The sequence below is a fragment of the Watersipora subatra genome, chromosome 2 (genome assembly GCF_963576615.1).
Source record: "Watersipora subatra chromosome 2, tzWatSuba1.1, whole genome shotgun sequence".
NCBI classification, from domain to species: domain Eukaryota; kingdom Metazoa; phylum Bryozoa; class Gymnolaemata; order Cheilostomatida; family Watersiporidae; genus Watersipora; species Watersipora subatra.
The window spans coordinates 66,973,545-66,991,346 of NC_088709.1; the positions used below are offsets into that span (position 1 = coordinate 66,973,545).

General features: G+C 33.0%; 2 protein-coding genes across 5 annotated transcripts in view; one reads left to right on the plus strand and one right to left on the minus strand.

The window, feature by feature from the left end:
• The window catches only part of LOC137387125 (uncharacterized), a 43,489-nt gene extending 35,900 nt beyond the window's left edge, over window positions 1-7,589 (plus strand). For 2 of the 4 annotated variants that reach the window (XM_068073436.1, XM_068073437.1), the window contains exons 2-7: window positions 754-1,028; window positions 1,153-1,195; window positions 1,530-1,644; window positions 2,243-2,487; window positions 5,033-5,137; window positions 6,820-7,589. In XM_068073436.1, the coding sequence (XP_067929537.1) occupies window positions 754-1,028; window positions 1,153-1,195; window positions 1,530-1,644; window positions 2,243-2,487; window positions 5,033-5,137; window positions 6,820-7,034 (998 nt within the window). In that variant the 3' untranslated portion in view covers window positions 7,035-7,589. The remainder of the gene's footprint in view (window positions 1-753; window positions 1,029-1,152; window positions 1,196-1,529; window positions 1,645-2,242; window positions 2,488-5,032; window positions 5,138-6,819) is intronic. The other 2 variants (XR_010977869.1, XM_068073438.1) reach the window with 2 other exon arrangements.
• Window positions 7,590-14,790: 7,201 nt separating this feature from the next.
• LOC137388471 (cell death protein 3-like) lies at window positions 14,791-17,682 on the minus strand. The gene is made up of 3 exons (XM_068074957.1): window positions 17,552-17,682; window positions 16,707-16,901; window positions 14,791-15,030 (listed from the first exon to the last, which is right to left on the minus strand). The coding sequence occupies exons 1-3, from the start codon at window positions 17,567-17,569 to the stop codon at window positions 14,791-14,793; spliced, it is 453 nt and encodes a 150-aa protein (XP_067931058.1). The 5' UTR covers window positions 17,570-17,682.
• Window positions 17,683-17,802: the final 120 nt, after the last annotated feature.

Genomic DNA, 17,802 nt, shown 5'->3' on the forward strand with positions numbered 1-17,802 from the left:
ATGACAAACACTTCGAGTTTTACCGAAGACCACGTATCAAATATCGATACTCGCTACTTAACAGTTTTGTTTCGGCCTAGTCTAATCGGCAAGTCGTAATCTGATCATGTGACCCAATACTTCGCAAATAATTTTTGCAGCACTTTTCGATTATTACAGGTGACCAACAGGCTTGTCATGATTATCAGACAATGATATGTACTCCTTCGAGGTAAGGTTGAAAAGTTGAATGAGTTTTTACGGTAAGTTTTAAGATATCACTGCTAAAAGTGACAGCATTACAATGACGATAAAACACACGCGTAAGAACAATAAACATGGTTTTATTGAATGCGTGAAGTATATTTGTGAAAATATTTCGACGAATAAGGTTGCATGAAAGTGTAAACAGAAACCATCCTGTAACAACTACGTCACATTTGAGCCGTTTTGGAAAGAGAATCCAAACTACGGCGGTCTCGCGTGGCTGCGGTTAACCGTTCGTTTTTGAGCTTTTAAGAGCTTGTAATCACATTTCCACATATTTGGCACCTACAACACAACAGAGTAAGACATGGTGAATCTTATGATACCAAATAACTGTAATGTGAATTTTGTTGCAAGTCAACCTTTAAGGAAATGCATGACATAAATGCAGCCAACCTTTTTTATTTGCCTTGGTTTTTTTAAATGCTTGATACTGTCCCGATGACTTATATGCCAGCCAAATTTTTATTTTCGTCTATGACAAACATGGTATTATATTGATTGTAGTCTCGACAAGTATGGAGAATGAAACTGATATATTCAATTTGCACCTTGAAGAACTGCCGCAGCATTTCCAAACGTTCACTTTAAATGCTATCATAGAGTTGGAATCTCACAGCTCATTCTCCGCAGAGGTCTTAAATGCGTTGTCTCCACTACCTGAACCTGAAATAGTTGTAGCCACAGCTGGAATCACTTCAGCTGCTCCCAGTAAGGATGAAGCTGATGGCATATCTAGACCTATCGTTCAAAGTTTTCCCCGCGAACACTTGCCTCTCACGGTAGGATTTAGATTGCAAACTAAATCTTCTTATCTAGTACATAAATGAAATGAAGGCATTTTATGAGATTGCTTGTGCTATAATTCATTTAACACAAGAGCTGACTCGCATCTCTTATTTGTAGTCAACAGAAGAGAGTAAACCGATAAACACTTCAACTTATATTCGTAAGTAGCTTATTGCAAAAACTTTGAGGCAAAACTACAGCCTCAGTTATAGAAATTACATTTTTATTATAATATAGGTAGTCATTGTAATAATATTATATCACGCATCAAGTATAATCAATTATAATTATTGGTTGAGGGAAGAATGGATCATACAAATTAAATTCTATAGCATATCGAGTTAGGATTTTCTAGTAGACGTCATGTGTTTTACCTTGTAATGTATATAGACTATATTAGGTTTTTCCGAAGAGTGTTCTTCATAGGCTACATTGCGTAATACATTTTCATAGCTAGAATAGGTCTCTGGAGTTACGGTCTTTTTTTGCTGCAGCTAGAGCAAAGTACGAGTACTACCCTTGCTTTGTGGACATCGTGACAGCTGAACCCGAATTGAAGGAATTGAAAGATGACTTAAACCCAATTTTCCAACAATTTGGTCCACCTTTGTAAGTTGGTTATCACTATCTCATCTGTCTTTGGAAAAATGGGTTTTTGAGTTAAAACTAAAGGTGGTGTAATGTTTGATCACTGGCATCGAGCTTGGGGAACCATTTAAATGCACCTCACCAATGGGTCAGTTTCCAATCAGTTTCCACATCGCTTCCCCCATATTGTGACTTTGATGTGGTGTCAGAGTTTTATGCTGAAATATCAGATGGCAAGAGCTAAAGTTCCTTATTTGCTATTTTGAGGTGAAAATAATGAGGTATTGCTACAGCTTGATGTAATTGTATGCTGTCGGTAGTCTATGAATATAATGCAGTATTTGTTACTCTTGACTGCGACTGACCTGTCTCAGTAGCGACTTGAAAATCTGTCCCTTTCATTCTTGTGAGCACCTTGTTGGGTGCAATAATCACCATCACACTTTGAATTGGTTAGATTGGTTCAACTTTATTAATTTTAAATGGTATTAAACTCCCAGATTCGTAGTTGCTTCATCTTCAATCATGTTCATCGAAATTGGAATGAAAAAAAATCTTTAGTATGCTTTCGGGCTCTTTTGCAAACTTTCTTTAATCTATTTATTGTGTGGAATTGTAGGATGTTTCAGGTAATGCGTAGTGAGACGAGTCTTAACACGGAGGTTGAAGGAATTCCTCGATTTGTAATTCAGCTGAGGATGAAGATGGGACTACCTGGCACTGACAAGAGGTACCAAAGTTTAATCAAGGTCTTGAGCGGCAATTCATGGACTAAACTGGCTCGCAATGTTCACCAGATAGATAGTACACAGTTGTTTATTCATAAACACTGTCCGGGGGTTGGATTCGGCATCGAGCTCTCGAGTAAGCAATGTTATGTCTTATTGATATCGGTCATTACTGATTAGCTTGTAAGTTACTGTCTGGTTTGTAAACAAATTTTTGACTGGTTAACTAAGAAACACATTGTTTCTGCCAATAATTTGTTAGTACAGAAGTTGTCTAACCTTTGTTACCATTTTTTTTAATTTCTTCTGCTTAAAAATTTTTTTTTGTAGGCTAAATATTAGAGTTGCCCCGATTTTGGTATCGGAATCGGTATCGGTGCCGATATGAGTGTCAAGTATCTGAATCGGTATCGGCCGATCTTTTCTTAAACAATCTGAACCTTCCGATACTTTTTACAGATCAACCATTTAGCAGAAAACTGTATTTTAGCCTGCTATACTAATAAAAAATCATCAGCTGTAAGCTTCTTACTTTTACTTAATGAATTTCAGGCTTGCCACACAATTTATTTCATGTCTATAGCCTGATCAACACAGCGAAGGAAACTTTTTAGCCAGAACGTAAACAAAAAGTGTGGTATTTCCCAATTACAGCGATAGGTTTTATTGCAAGCAATCATGAACAAGATAACAAAAATGGGAAACAAGAACGCAGTGTAATATTTCTATTTATTAGCATTACGAAAGTAATTTAAACAGTCGACGCATAAAGTTATCTATCACTCTCTTGATCCTGACGATACAATGGATCGTTTGTATTGTACAAAAAACGGTAACCCCAGTGGCGTATCGGTATGTAGCCTGTCCTCCAACATCTGTTGCAAGGGAATCCCCCTTCAGTACGCTTGGCTACATTGATAATGATGGAAGAAAGAGACGTCTTACTGAGATAATTGAATCACTAACGGTTTTTAAAAGAAACATTGATTTGCTCTAAACTTGTACAGGCACAGCAGTTCATCCAACAATAGAAGAGGGACTTCATTATCACAGATAGAACTGTACCACTAACAGTAATTACCTTTATTTACAAATTACAAGAAACATGGACTGTTTTGTTACTACATGCACGGTATGTCAGTATGTGAATATGTATATATTTTTTTCCATAAATGCAAACAAATAAATACAATAATATTCATGTTTTCTTTGCATTATGTTTGTATTTGCATAATAAAATGAGCTACTATCTATGCAACACAAAAGATCTGAATCGGATTATTTTTCAATTAGGATCGGTATATCGGATCGGTATCTGAATCGGCTGGCGAATTTAGAATCGGGGCATCTCTACTAAATATTTTAAAGTCTGTACAGTATAGTACACAGTATATAATTTGCGTTTTCACCGGTCTGTGCAGGTCATGGGATTTCTTGAAATCGCATTTCTATATAAATTTTTATTCAAGGTTGACGTACAACAAAATTCACATAACAGTCATTTGGTATCAAAAGATTCATCATGTTTTACTCTGCTGTGTTTTAGGTGCAAAATATGTGGAAATGTGATTACAAGCTCATAAAAGCTCAAAAACGAGCAGTTAATCAGTTAACAGTAGGTTGGAATCCCTTTATTTCGACGACGTACTCAACTTGACGTGGGTATTATTTTGACATGTGAATTTATCACATGAAATAGAAGGCCAATAAAATAAAAATAAAACAAAGTTAATTACAAAAAACACCAAAATACACAAATATACAAACATAAAATACATTTGCAAACATATGTTTTCTTTCTCACATAATGAACCGCAGTTAATCACAAGTACAAATTTTCAGATCAGATAAACTACGCCCGTACTAATAAGTGAATTCTATGGTTTAAAATACTGGGACTAAAGTTGATATATAAACTTGTTAAGTTGATATATAAACTGACAGCCAATCAATATAACTTCAACTTACTTATTATATATAAAATATTATATTATTATGTTATATTATATATAAAATATATTATTATTTTATGTTATATATAAAATATTATATTATTATTTTATATTATATATAAAATATTATATCATTATTTTATGTTATATATAAAATATTATATTATTATTTTATATTATATATAAAATATTATATTATTATTTTATATTATATTATATATAAAATATTATATTATTATTTTATATTATATATAAAATATTATATTATTATTTTATATTATATATAAAATATTATATTATTATTTTATATTATATATTAAATATTATATTATTATTTTATATTATATATTAAATATTGTATTATTATTTTATATTATATATTAAATATTATATTATTATTTTATATTATATATTAAATATTATATTATTATTTTATATTATATATTAAATATTATATTATTATTTTATATTATATATTAAATATTATATTATTATTATATATTAAATAATAATATAATATGTTTAGATAGAAGTTTTAAGTGTTCTGATGTTAAAATCTGGTGATAAAATTTGGCTCATACCTATGCAACGAAAAATTAGTTTCTGTTTCGCGAATTTTCATTTATAGTGGGAGGTTCCACTTCCCATTAGCCATGAAAAGTGAGGGATTATACAGAGAGTGACAAGCAGCTCGTTGTTTGTTATTACATCTCCAGCTGTTGTTTTTAGGTATCAGTAGCTGTGTGAGGATTATACTGACATCCAACCAACAGGAGAACTTTCAGTTGCTCAAGGACTTTTATACTCAATTTCTCGACTGCGTTTCACAGAATGTGAGTTATCTTTTCACGTTCATTGATTTTTGTAGTTTCTGTTCAACTCTTTCCAACTTGCTACCAAATTAATTTATTTACAAGATATAATTACATATTTAGTCAAACCTGAGAATTGTCTCAACTGTTGAACTAGACAGTCTATAGAAAATATTTTGATGCCAAATTAATCAGCATACAGTTTTGCATCAGATGAGACCATGAAAGATGTCGTAAATGTGTTGCAGAATGAGCTAGGACACTTTTTCGGCCATTTTTAATACAGCTGGGAGCTTGTCCGAGACGGACAGTTCATCAATATTATTACACCTTGTGGCATTATTATTACTATTACTGCTAAAAATAAAATAACCACTTTCACTAGTACATTTGTTCAATAAAAATCACCCAAAGTCGATCAATCTACAAATAATTGAAATCGTAGCTGTAATGAGTCTAACATGGTTGGTCATTGCTAAGAAAATATAGCAATAAAAAATTAAGCTTTTTGCAAAATGAAACTGCACGCAGAATGGGCTGCAAACATATTACTATAATTGGCTCAACATCTGCAAATATGTGTTTCCTTTCATTTAAGTACAGATACGATAGGCTCATTCGTTGACTACTCACTAATCAGAAATGTTGTGTACGAAGCCTACTAAAGCCACACAGCCTTTTGTGCCGAGTGGCACAGACCTCTTACGTGTACAAAGACTTGAGGCAAATGAGCTTTCAAAGTTATTCTACTGTAATTAGGTCACAAGGTAGTATGACTCCAACTATTGAGGTACAGAATCTAACTTTAAAATAAGTGTCATTAAAGTTGAACTTAGACAATATTTTAGTAGGTTTTATCTTATTCTAACATTTTTCTATTTTCTGCCTTTTGTTGGACTTCAAATAGTGAATTAATTTATGGCACTTTTTCGTTGTTTTAAAAAAATTATTAGTAGTAAAAAGAATCGGTCAAAATTTTTTGTGTTCTTTTTGGGGGGATAGACTGTTCTTCATGGTATCCTTCCTTCATTGTATCTCTGTGCCAAGAATTTTTATTCAATCTCTAAACATTAAACTACAGAAGAATTCGGTAATCATTTTATAGCGTTTGAACTGTGATCAAGTTGTTTGGTTTAACATTGAAACATCCTGGCAGTCAGATCACTTCAATCACCAAAAACAATCACAACTGATAGAAAAATACTGATACTTTCTGATAAGATTCTCAAAATTTTATGCAAGTTCATCTTTAAGCTAGTATAATTAGTTATTGTTATTAAAATTAATTTAAGAAAGATTCATTTTATTTTGAAGAGCCATAAACATATAACATATATATAAAATGCTATAAAATAGCATTAGTATATTATATAGATATCGATGCTATTTTATTAACATTGTTTTGTTAAATGGTCATAAAATAATTAAAATTATTTTGCTATATAAAAAATGTTATGTTATATAACATATAATATAACATTATTTAGCATTTTTTGCTTGAAACGACTGTAAAATCATTTACTGCTAAGCTAGCTTTTTCCTTTGTATTTGGAGTTTGTACTCAACAAGTCATAAAAATATGTTCAAGTTGTGCAAACTATCGTGCTAATGATTGGAGGTGGCTTCTAGAAAATCAAAGAGCTATTATTTGATACGCTTTTCTTTCAAGAAAGCTTTTGACATAAGTTACGTTTTACCATTTCAAGGATAGAGGCAAATACACATTTGCTATGAGTGAACACTGCGAGCTAGAGATGAGGCATGTTGATGCGGCTGTGACACCAGCTTGTCCTTCAAACTCTCTCTGCTTTATTATTCCATCGCTACCAAAGATGGATTTGCCTGGCCCTACTCCAGCTGGATGGTACTGTACTGATGACCCTGATGGTAACAAAGTGCATATTAAGTCAGCCCAGTAACATTCTCCTTAGATATAGACTATATAGTCAAAGAAAGCTGGTGATATGATAGCAGTATAAGTGTGCATTACATGCTAGTGGGATATGAATATGGACGTAGAATTGCAACGACTACTTGTATTTTTTTTCTCTCAGCTGCAGGCATTCTTCGAGAATTCTTCTGGTATTTTTGCAAGCGCAGTTTGAAGAATGTATGTAAGTAAATACATGAAACATTAAGTTGTAGAAACTAAAACCAGTAATCCACAAGCTATTATACGTTCATTTTTCTAGACATCTATTTATGCTAGTTCTTCACTTTTTTCACAAGTCATGTTTTTTATCTATTTTTTGCCTAAAATGTTTTCCTATTTTCTGAATATTGGTTCTTCGTATGGCCATACGGACTTTAATATCACTCCATATCATGTCAATTGTTTTTAAAATTCACCTTTTAAAAGTTGGTGAGTCTTCCAAATTTTAGCTCCTGCTTAAATAGAGATTGGTATACATTATATCCTCAAAATCTGCATAAGCTGCTTTTATATTGATAGTCTTTGATTTAAGATTATTGTAAAGTGGGTATAAAAATGTTTACTATAGTAAGAGCCATGTTCATCTGTCTGTCACCACGCTTAGAGCGTCAGGAAAAAATTACCTCGCACAGGAATCAAACCTAGGGCATCAGGTTCAAAGGCAAGCATACTACTACTGCACCACTCAGTCACTTAACTCTTCACTGGATAATTATCCAAATAGTGTTTACTCATGCCAATCTCTCACATTGATATCATAGCTTCTCTTCTTGGTTCTAATTCTCACTTGATTGAACAGAAGTCAGCGTGACAACGCTATTGGCTTTACTGTCTCGGGTTAATTTTGTTTTGCATCGAACGTAGGTTATTTTCTGTCATTGTGACCAAAATTAATTACTTTAAAAATAACACAAAATTTTAGTATTGTATATTCTATCAGAAAGTGTTGGTATTTTTCTATCATTTGTGATTGTTTTTGATGTTTGAGATTATCTGACTGCCCGGAGGTTTCAAGATTAAAATCTACAAAATTTGATCGCGTTTAAAACACCCCAAACATAAAAAAACAGGATGATGTCACTAGTTGCTACCGTTGCTACATGTATAGTTGAAATTGGCTATTGCATTCAAGTTTCAAACTTAACACGTCTCTATTTTGGCGGTTTTCTTAACGATATCAAAATCGCCAATAAGCTTAATCTGAGTGTTTTAATTGCGATTGACAAGCTTTTTCGATTTTATTCTTGAAACATCCTGGTAGTAAGATACAAACCTCGAACATCAAAAAACAATCGTAAATGAATAAAAATTATTGATACTTTCCGGTAAAAGCTACTAAAATCTTGTGTATGTTTATTTTTAACAACCTAAAGAGTTCTAATTGAAAGACCCTTCACTTCAGTATAATTGTTCAACAACATTCTTTCCACCCTTGTTCCAGTACCACTGCTAAAACCTCCACCTCGCCGCTGCTGCTCACGATAGCTTTGTAAAGCATTGTCCTTGACCTTTCTTTTTACATTAGTGCAAGTTATGAAGCTGTTCTTCATTGAAGAGTTTGAACATGGGTAGATAGTTTTACTGAGCCATGTGTGAATTAAGCCAATAAATTACATAAATTTATAATAATTAATTTTTATTATTAAATACGGGTACAAAAACATTAATGTTGACCGTTATATGTTCAAGCTAACTATCCATAGAGAGAATCTCCAAGTACAAACTTGCAGTAGAGTGCTTACATTGAATAATCATAAAAGCTAATAAATATGGAATAGAGGTTATCTGCAGAGGCCTCCCGGCATTAAAAAATGCCTTATTTTGGACCCAGAAACCTGAACATAACGTAACCCATTCTCGGAGTTTAGAATTGTAAAATGATGTCTTGCTCGCAAATGAGTGGCAACTTTGCGATACACTGATCGACTTTTTGACTTTGGCTTGTTTTACTCAAAGCGTTGAGGATTGTAACCAGGAAACAAATAGAGTTTTTTCCCATTTGTAGGGTAATGTATCAGAGTAGGCTGCTGTCGGCTTACGCTGTCATGCCTCTGGTTTAGTTGTCTACTCCTAGCTCTTACTTTCTTACTTATCTGCAATATTAATAATAAATTATAATTCATATGAATAATTGGAGGGATGTTATGTGTACCGTGTAATAGAGTTGTTGCTAGGTGTCTTTCAAAGTTATTCCTGACACCAACCTTAACAATTGAGCTTGTTAAGTATGACAGTTGAAGCAAGTGGGCGTGTTAAATATGACAGTTGGGACAAGTGACCTTGTCAAATATGACAGTTGAGACAAGTGACCTTGTTAAATATGACAGTTGAGACAAGTGACCTTGTCAAATATGACAGTTGAGACAAGTGACCTTGTTAAATATGACAGTTGAGACAAGTGACTTTGTTAAATATGACAGTTGAGACAAGTGACCTTGTTAAATATGACAGTTGAGACAAGTGACCTTGTTAAATATGACAATTAAAACAAGTGAGCTTGTTAAGTATGACAGTTGAAACGAGTGTGCTTGTTAAATATGACAACTCAGGCAAGTGACCTTGTTAAATATGACAGTTGAGACAAGTGACCTTGTTAAATATGACAGTTGAGACAAGTGACCTTGTTAAATATGACAGTTGAGACAAGTGACCTTGTTAAATATGACAGTTGAGACAAGTGACCTTGTTAAATATGACAGTTAAAACAAGTGAGCTTGTTAAGTATGACAGTTGAAACGAGTGTGCTTGTTAAATATGACAACTCAGGCAAGTGGGCTCGTTAAATATGACAGTTGAGATCAGTCAGGGTGTTAAATATGACAGTTGAGACAAGTGGGCTTCATAATCACCTGTTTATAAAAAAGCTCTTTTACATGCCGATGGCAGCTGTGCTTGTAAAATGCTTCTACCACAGCTCTTATGAAGTTGGATCCAAAAACTTCATGGCGAATAGAAACATAACCTGCAACTCCAAAGGCAAGTTTATATTATATTTTCAAACTTCTGCAAATAGAATTAATTCGATCTGATATTTGTGTATTAAAGCAAACATTTCTATAAGAATGTATTCCATTCCTATAAAATGTACAGTCTACGTTTTGTTTCTATAAAATATATTTATGGAATCATCTCTATTTCTTATAGAAATAATTTGAAACAATACTTTGAAACAATTAATACATTGTAGTTTGCTTAGTTCATTCTAAAGTTAAAAATTTCCATGATGAATATTTTAATATATCGTTAAAACAAATGAATTGTATAAAACTTCATAAAGAACATGTAAAATATATGATGTTGTACACATGAAAGCTTTTCACAAGTGTATAAGTGGCATTTATTGCTTCTTGCTTTCCTATTATACAGGGTCAGGCTTGACGCTATGCATTACGTTAAGCGCAACGTCAAGTAGGCGGTGTTGGTTTTGAATCGGTTGAGTTGAGCTGGTGTTTTGAGTTCCCGTTCTTTTGCAATACAAACTGTGTATTATCACCATAGACCTATTAACTATCACTATGTTTCCATGGTGCGCAGTACTGCGAAGCACCCCCCTCCGAAGTCGAGGGGATTGTACGTTTCCGTGCTGCGCAGTGGTTTTCAGCAAATTAGCCAGAGAAGAGAAATTGTATAAATCGAATCGCCTGATGGAGAAATAGAATCGATCGCGGATACCGAACGTCATAAACGGTCTTTTTATGATTCTGTCGTCATTATACTTTTATTTACAATACACATTCACAAGGTTTTACAAACCTTAACCCACTTTTTACAAAGTAATATATTTTTAATAAGTATTTTTAAGTAATATATTATTTAAACGTTAATTTAGGACTTGCCACCTATTTTTCGAAAAGTGTTGGCATCGATAACAAAGTCCAGGAAAATAATCACCTCATCATCCTCGTGAATGCGAACCATAATTAAATTTAGGTGAAAGAAGATTGGAAGAATAGAAAAAAAACACGATTAGCAGGACAACCTTTGTACTAGTTTATGGCCCTCGAAGAATCCGTCTCCACGGCATGAGAGCTATGCGCAGCCACTGCGCAGTCGCTGTTTCCTTGCTGCGAATTTGCACTGGCTTCGCACTGATCATTGCGCAGTGATTTCAGTGCGAAGACGCCGTTTCCATGATTTGGAGATAGCGCAACTCCGAAGCACTGCGCATCATGGAAACATAGTGAATACTAGATTGGGCAATGCGAAGCCACGGTGTCCTACATAAATAGCTACATTCTTTGTGACACAACGTCAATGCTTTGTTCACTTGCAGCTGGTCAGGCAAGCGAGTCATCACTGTTTACATTGAAAGAATGAAGAGACGTTTTTGTCGCTACATGTAATTTGACATAACTACTCAAGTACACAAGACATTGGTTTCAAATTTTAGATGCAAAGCTTATACACTATGCATTTCCTAACCTGCAAATTTGTAAGCATAAAGTTGAATATTTCATTTGTAAAGTGCGAGTAAAAATGTATATTGATCTATTCAAAAAATATGGCAGAGTTATCAATTTTGCCCTATGCTGTAAGCTAACATGTCAGGTAGCTAGTTGCACAACTGATTTCAAATGCATACACACTGGTAAATGGTACACTGATCGCAGTCTGCCATGAATATAACTGTTGGGTTTTATGTGTTACGCAAACAACATCAGAAAAATCGTAGAAAACAAGTGACATATGGTACACTTTTCTATACATATTGTGACAGGCTATACATGACTAAAGACAACCAGTCGGCTGAACCTTGATCTGAGATTACTCTTGTTAGCTGGTACCTTTGTCGCCTCGTGAATTCTAATTCTGACGCATCTGGAGGTGATAGTTTTAACCATAGACCTATTAATCATACTATGTTAACTATATTAAATATAGTTTATAGGTCTATAATTATCCCTCATTCTGATTTTGTTTCATTCTAGAGAACTAAATTTAAAAACTTGCATTATAATCCCTAAATGATTTAAGTAAAAATTTGTAACAAGATGTTGATTGTCACTTCATCTTAGTGACATGAATGAAAGTGTGACTTGGCAATGTGAAAGCTTGCTAGCAGAGTGAGTGACAGAATGAGCAGGTCAACTCGACATATCTTCAACTGAATACAGTTTAAATTGAGTTTATTTTTATGTTTTCTTTTAAACTTGTTTGCTTTTTTATTTTATACACATATTTGTAACATTTCAGAAAACCTTTTCCGTGGTATGCTGAAAATTACTTCATATGCCGAAATGAATGTTGGTTAAAATTTATATATAAAGATGATGATAAGTCCTGGTTTGACTGTATTAACATTTATTTTATCGGCGACACATGTAAGTTTTTTAAAAATAAATCAATACTAAGCTGTGCTAAACTCAGATGAAAAATGTGATTGTTTTTCAGTTGCACAACTGCTTGCAACATGACAACTATGGCATGACATGATCAGTTACACATGCCTTTATTTATAATAGTCTACTCGTACACTCGCAGTTTGGCCGTGAAAGGTAGTCATGTGTAATAAGTATGTACATAGTTATTCTTATGTGCTTACTTATTACATATGTATGTAATATGTATGTAATATGTAGGTAATATGTATGTAATATGTAGGTAATATGTAGGTAATATGTATGTAATATGTATGTAATATGTATGTAATATGTATGTAATATGTATGTAATATGTATGTAATACGTATTTATGTGGCAAGGCGGCTGAGTGGTGCAGTGGTTAGTGCACCTGTCTACAATATTGAAAATCTGAGTTCAATTTCTGTGCTATGCAATTTTTTTCCTAAAGTTTTTAATTCTAACTAGGTAAAGCTCGAACTAACTCAGTTTTTATATTTTTGTTTTCTATTTTTTAATTTTCCTAATTTGTTTTTAATTTCGTTTTAATTAAAAAAATTTGATTTAGTTTTTGATTAAATTTTCTTTAATTTGCTTTGAGTTACAAAACTTTTCTGCTGCAAGAAACTCGTTACACTGACTAAGAATCTAATTTGGGTAAATAGTCAAATTCTAAGACAGCTTCGAGGAGAGGTTTATCTGTATAGCTTGCCCACTTCATACTACTCTAACTTTGCTATATGCTTCCATTGGTTACATAGACAGTCAGTAAAGATATTTTGAACAGTTCCGTAGTCCATTGTAGAAGTATAGTTTCTATAACATTATTACTTCTTTTATATGTGCTTACATCAAACTGGAGCAATAAAGTTCATCATACTCGCACTACAAACTCTAGAACGTTACTTGTCAAAAATACTTATTATGCTACACTGACCGGGACAACTTGGGGTCATTATGAAGAAATCATCTAATGCTTGCATATCGGCTGTCTTTTCCTTGGTTTCAGTCGAGATGGGTTTTAAAGGAAGAGAAAGTTGTGAAGTCTCTTCTGTGGAACCACTAGAAAGGCTTCCATGTGGCTGATCATAGCGGCCTATAAGAGAATTCACTCTCTGATATTTTGTAATTGACTTATGCAGGGGTGCAGTTAATAATGTACATAAAATAATGGATATATATAATTTTAATATACAAATAATAATGTCAATAATTGCATTAAATTAATCATTAATTTATTAATTAGCAGCCTAATGCAAAATTCTTAATTATGGTAATTAAAATTTAAAGATTGATGCAGTTTTAATTAATAATTTATTAATTCAATTATTAATGCAGTTTTTTATATGCTCATTTGATAATTTAGTGGGTAGTTAGGAGCATAAAAAATTAACTCATGAGTTCAATTAAGGCACATATTTGACAAACTAATTTGATCATGTACTGCATATATAAATTATCAATTTCATGCAAAGTTTAATTTAATTTAATTCAAAAACTCAAAATCAAAATATTTATTAATGTGATTGTAAACTACCCAATAATTATTTATTCAATTGCAATTTCTGCCATTTTATTATGGGAGAGTATTTAGTCTATAAAACTCTTTTTTCTAGTTAGTAGTTTGCAGAGTGTTCTTGTCTCTGCTGCTGCATATACATTCCTATCCGTTTTAAAACAAATTGATATTTGTCTCTCTTGCTCTGTTGTGAGTACAAACAACGCTCCTTTGTTCACACTAATACAGATTGGGCTGTATCCGGACATTGTAAAGGTCTAGCCATGTTCAGGCAGTGAAAATTTATACCTGTGCATTAAACAGCCTATATTGTCTCATGTATATGTATATATATATATATATATATATATATATATATATATATATATATATATATATATATATATATATATATATATATATATATATATATATATATATATATATATTGAAATGTATTATAATAAGAACTAAAATCAGAGTGCTCAACATAGGATGGAGCAGTATAAATTGGAAAATTTAATAGTTCACTTATCTTTCAGCTACTGTCAGTGTCCTGCTAGTGCATTCTTCAGGCTGTAAACTTCAACTGGGGCAAGATGGTGACTTTTCACCATCTTGCCCTAGTTGAAGTTTACAGCCTGAAGAATGCACTAGCAGGAAACTGACAGTAGCTGAAAGACAAGTGAACTATTTAATTTTCCAATATATAAATATATACATATATATTATATATTTATATTATATATATATTTATATTATATATATATTTATATTATATATATTTTTATTATATATATTTATATTATATATATTTATATTATATTTATATTATATATATATTATATACATTATATATATTATATATATTTATATTATATATATATAGAACGCATGCGAGTATATTAGTTAGTGTTGTACTTGCCTCCTGAACAGGCTTGAAAAATAAGAAGCTTTGGTTTTCCTGCCATGCTAGGAAACTGCGAGGCAGAAAGAAGGTCAAATATACTGGTTCTAGGAACTGGCACACCATCTGAGCCAGACAGGTGATAGTCGCTGCCATGGGTCATGACCACCAGGACAAACATCCCATAATTCTTATGATCAGCATGTTCTGTTTCCTTTTGAATCGTCTCTAAAAGTTTCTATAGAAAGTAAAAAAGGCACGTTGAGTACCAACGCTTTTTTGGCTCAGCAACAATATAACCATGGTGAAATATAAGGAAAATATGTACATTTTGGTTCTGGATATTCTATAAGAAGATGGTTGACATATCTTCAGAATGTACCTTATTAGGTCTTTGGACTAACTAAGCCTAAACTAAAAATTGATACACAAAACTTTAGTGAATTTTATCAGAAAGTATCGACATTGATCAATCATTTGTCATTGTTTTTCTATGTTTGAGGTGATCTGACCACCAGGATGTTTCGAGATTAAAATCGACAAAACTTGATCTTGATTGGTTGAAATGCTCAGATCATGTGAACATACGATTATGCTATCTATAGTTGCACAACGACTGAAAGAATAGAGTTGCATAACTGCAATTTGAACGCGATAGCTGATATCAGCGAGAGCAACTAGCGACATCATCGCATATGTATTTTTCTTCTGAGTATTTTAGCTGCAATCGAGTTTAGTAGATTTTAATCTTGAAACATCCTGGCAGGCAGATCACCTCAAACATCAAGAACAAATAATAGAAAAATGTCGATACTTCTTGATAAAATCTCTTAGTTTGGTGTAAGTTCATCTCTGAGGGACAAATATGACAACTATAATAATCAATAATAAATATCTATTATAGAATCGGGTAAGCAATAAGCATTTGTGCGTCCCAAGCATAAAACTGGAGTCATCATCTTTATTCCATTGTTAGTTACGTGTTATCGACACAGGAATTACTCCATCAGTTACTTGTAAATGAACCAAAACAATTTTTACCGTACATCAAAGGCATTTGTTATAAAAAAAGCTTGGCTATCTTGAAATAAAAACATAGTATTTCCAACGCTTTCAAACTACAACCTTGGCTGTTTTTTTCTACATATGCAGTTATCTGCCCCACTCGGTGATCATGTACACTAGCAGTCTCAGACGCCGTAAGAGATCGTCAGTTGGATAGCCAAACATCTGAGTTTGATTCTCATGTGACGGATTTTCTCCTTACGCTATAAGCGTGTCTTCGAACGAATGATCATGGCTCTCATTATAGTAAATACTAGCGAAATGGCGGGCATTGCACGGGTATCAAAAATCAGCTTATAAACAGAAGTAATGTAGTTGCCTGCTACTTTCCATTAGCCTGGCACATTGCCAATGAAATTTGAGTAAGTTTACTAATAAGAACTGTGAGAGTAAGCATAAAGTTATGTTGCCCTGTAACAGAGAGTGGTAGCTTATTTTCAACCACATAGCGACATATATCCCTAATGAATTCATCATTCTCGCATAGCTAAATTGGTAAGGTGATTGTCTGGCAAACAAAAGGTTTCAAGATCAAATCTCCTGCGATACAGATTTTTCATTCCAATATTTTAATAGCTATAGCTTGACCAACTGAAGTACACACTGACACAGAAACTTTGAGATTTATATATAAAGATTGGGCATCTCAACAAAGTCCAAGTACTGTGTTTCTCCTGAAAATGTGGTGGGCCCACGATTCCCATCCAAACATTTCACCAGCACCCCATACTTGTAGGAAATCCGAAAGCGTCTTTAGCTAGTTATACCGTGTCTAACAGGAAAAAATGAAAAAAGTGGAAAGCAAAGCTTTAAAAAAATGAAACTGAGTGCAAAGTCAAAGAGACTAACCTTAGCAGTAAGGTCTCTGTGAATTGTCTCCCACTTGAAGGCTAAACTTTTAAACAGCCCTGAGATGTTCTCTACATCCACCTCTGAACCTTTCCGATCGCTTCCTGTTCCACCATTTCCTTTTGAGAGATCGGAGAAGCTGTTGTTATTGATGATCAGGCAGCGTCCTCTGATAGGACTTGTCATCTTGTACACCTGCACAAATGAAAATTTAGTTTATGTAGCATTCTCAAAATGCAGATATTTCTATCAGTTTCCTACAAAACTTAATTGATCCATTTTACCACAATGGCCTGTGAAATAAACTGGACCTCTCTGTTGGAAAACTGAAATTTCCATTCACAGCATTTTTAATCATTGTGAATTTAGTGAAATAGACATAAATTATATATTAAATTAATCCTTATTTTCCGATGATTTCAAATATGTAAATCAAACAGCCGTAAAATTATGTTATTGAATGATTATGTAGGATAAATTCTGAACATTTCGTTTTTTAATGAATATGGCCTAAAATAAACAAGTAAAAGTTGTTAGAAAAACAGGTGGTTATTTTCAACCATTAACAAAATGAAATTTGTTAATGGTTAGAATTTAGGAATGGGTAGAATTTAGCCTACATAATAATTGAAAGTTATAATTTCACAACCATTTTGTTCACATACTTGAAATCAGGACAAATGAATATTAATTTAATATATAAATTATGGCTATTGACTAAGTTCGCAATAAGTTACAATGTTGTATATAAAAATCTTAGTTTTTCAACAAAGGCTCCAGTCTATGTCGCAGACCACTGTATTTTAGTTTTAGTATAACCGGTGTAAGTCATTTTACCTACTTACTGATTCAGAATCAAACATCTTTTTGGCCCAACTGACTTTGCTAGGCTTTGTTCTCAAGCGGATGATAGCCAGAGTCTCATCCTCATCACCTAGGTAGTCTAAACTGTCAGAGAGTTCACTTGCTTCATCTTTCCGTTGCATATCCAGACTCCCAGATGGTATTATCGCTGAGTTCGAGTCTCCCGCTACCAAAATGTAAAAAATAAAGAGAAACACTCAGTCAACCAATCAAAAACCTTATCATTGTATAA

Coding starts and splice junctions, on each gene's coding strand:
- LOC137388471 (XM_068074957.1), bottom strand. Junction 15,031..16,706: donor ACAGAGACCTTACTGCTAAG/GTTAGTCTCTTT, acceptor TACTTTCTATAG/AAACTTTTAGAGACGATTCA.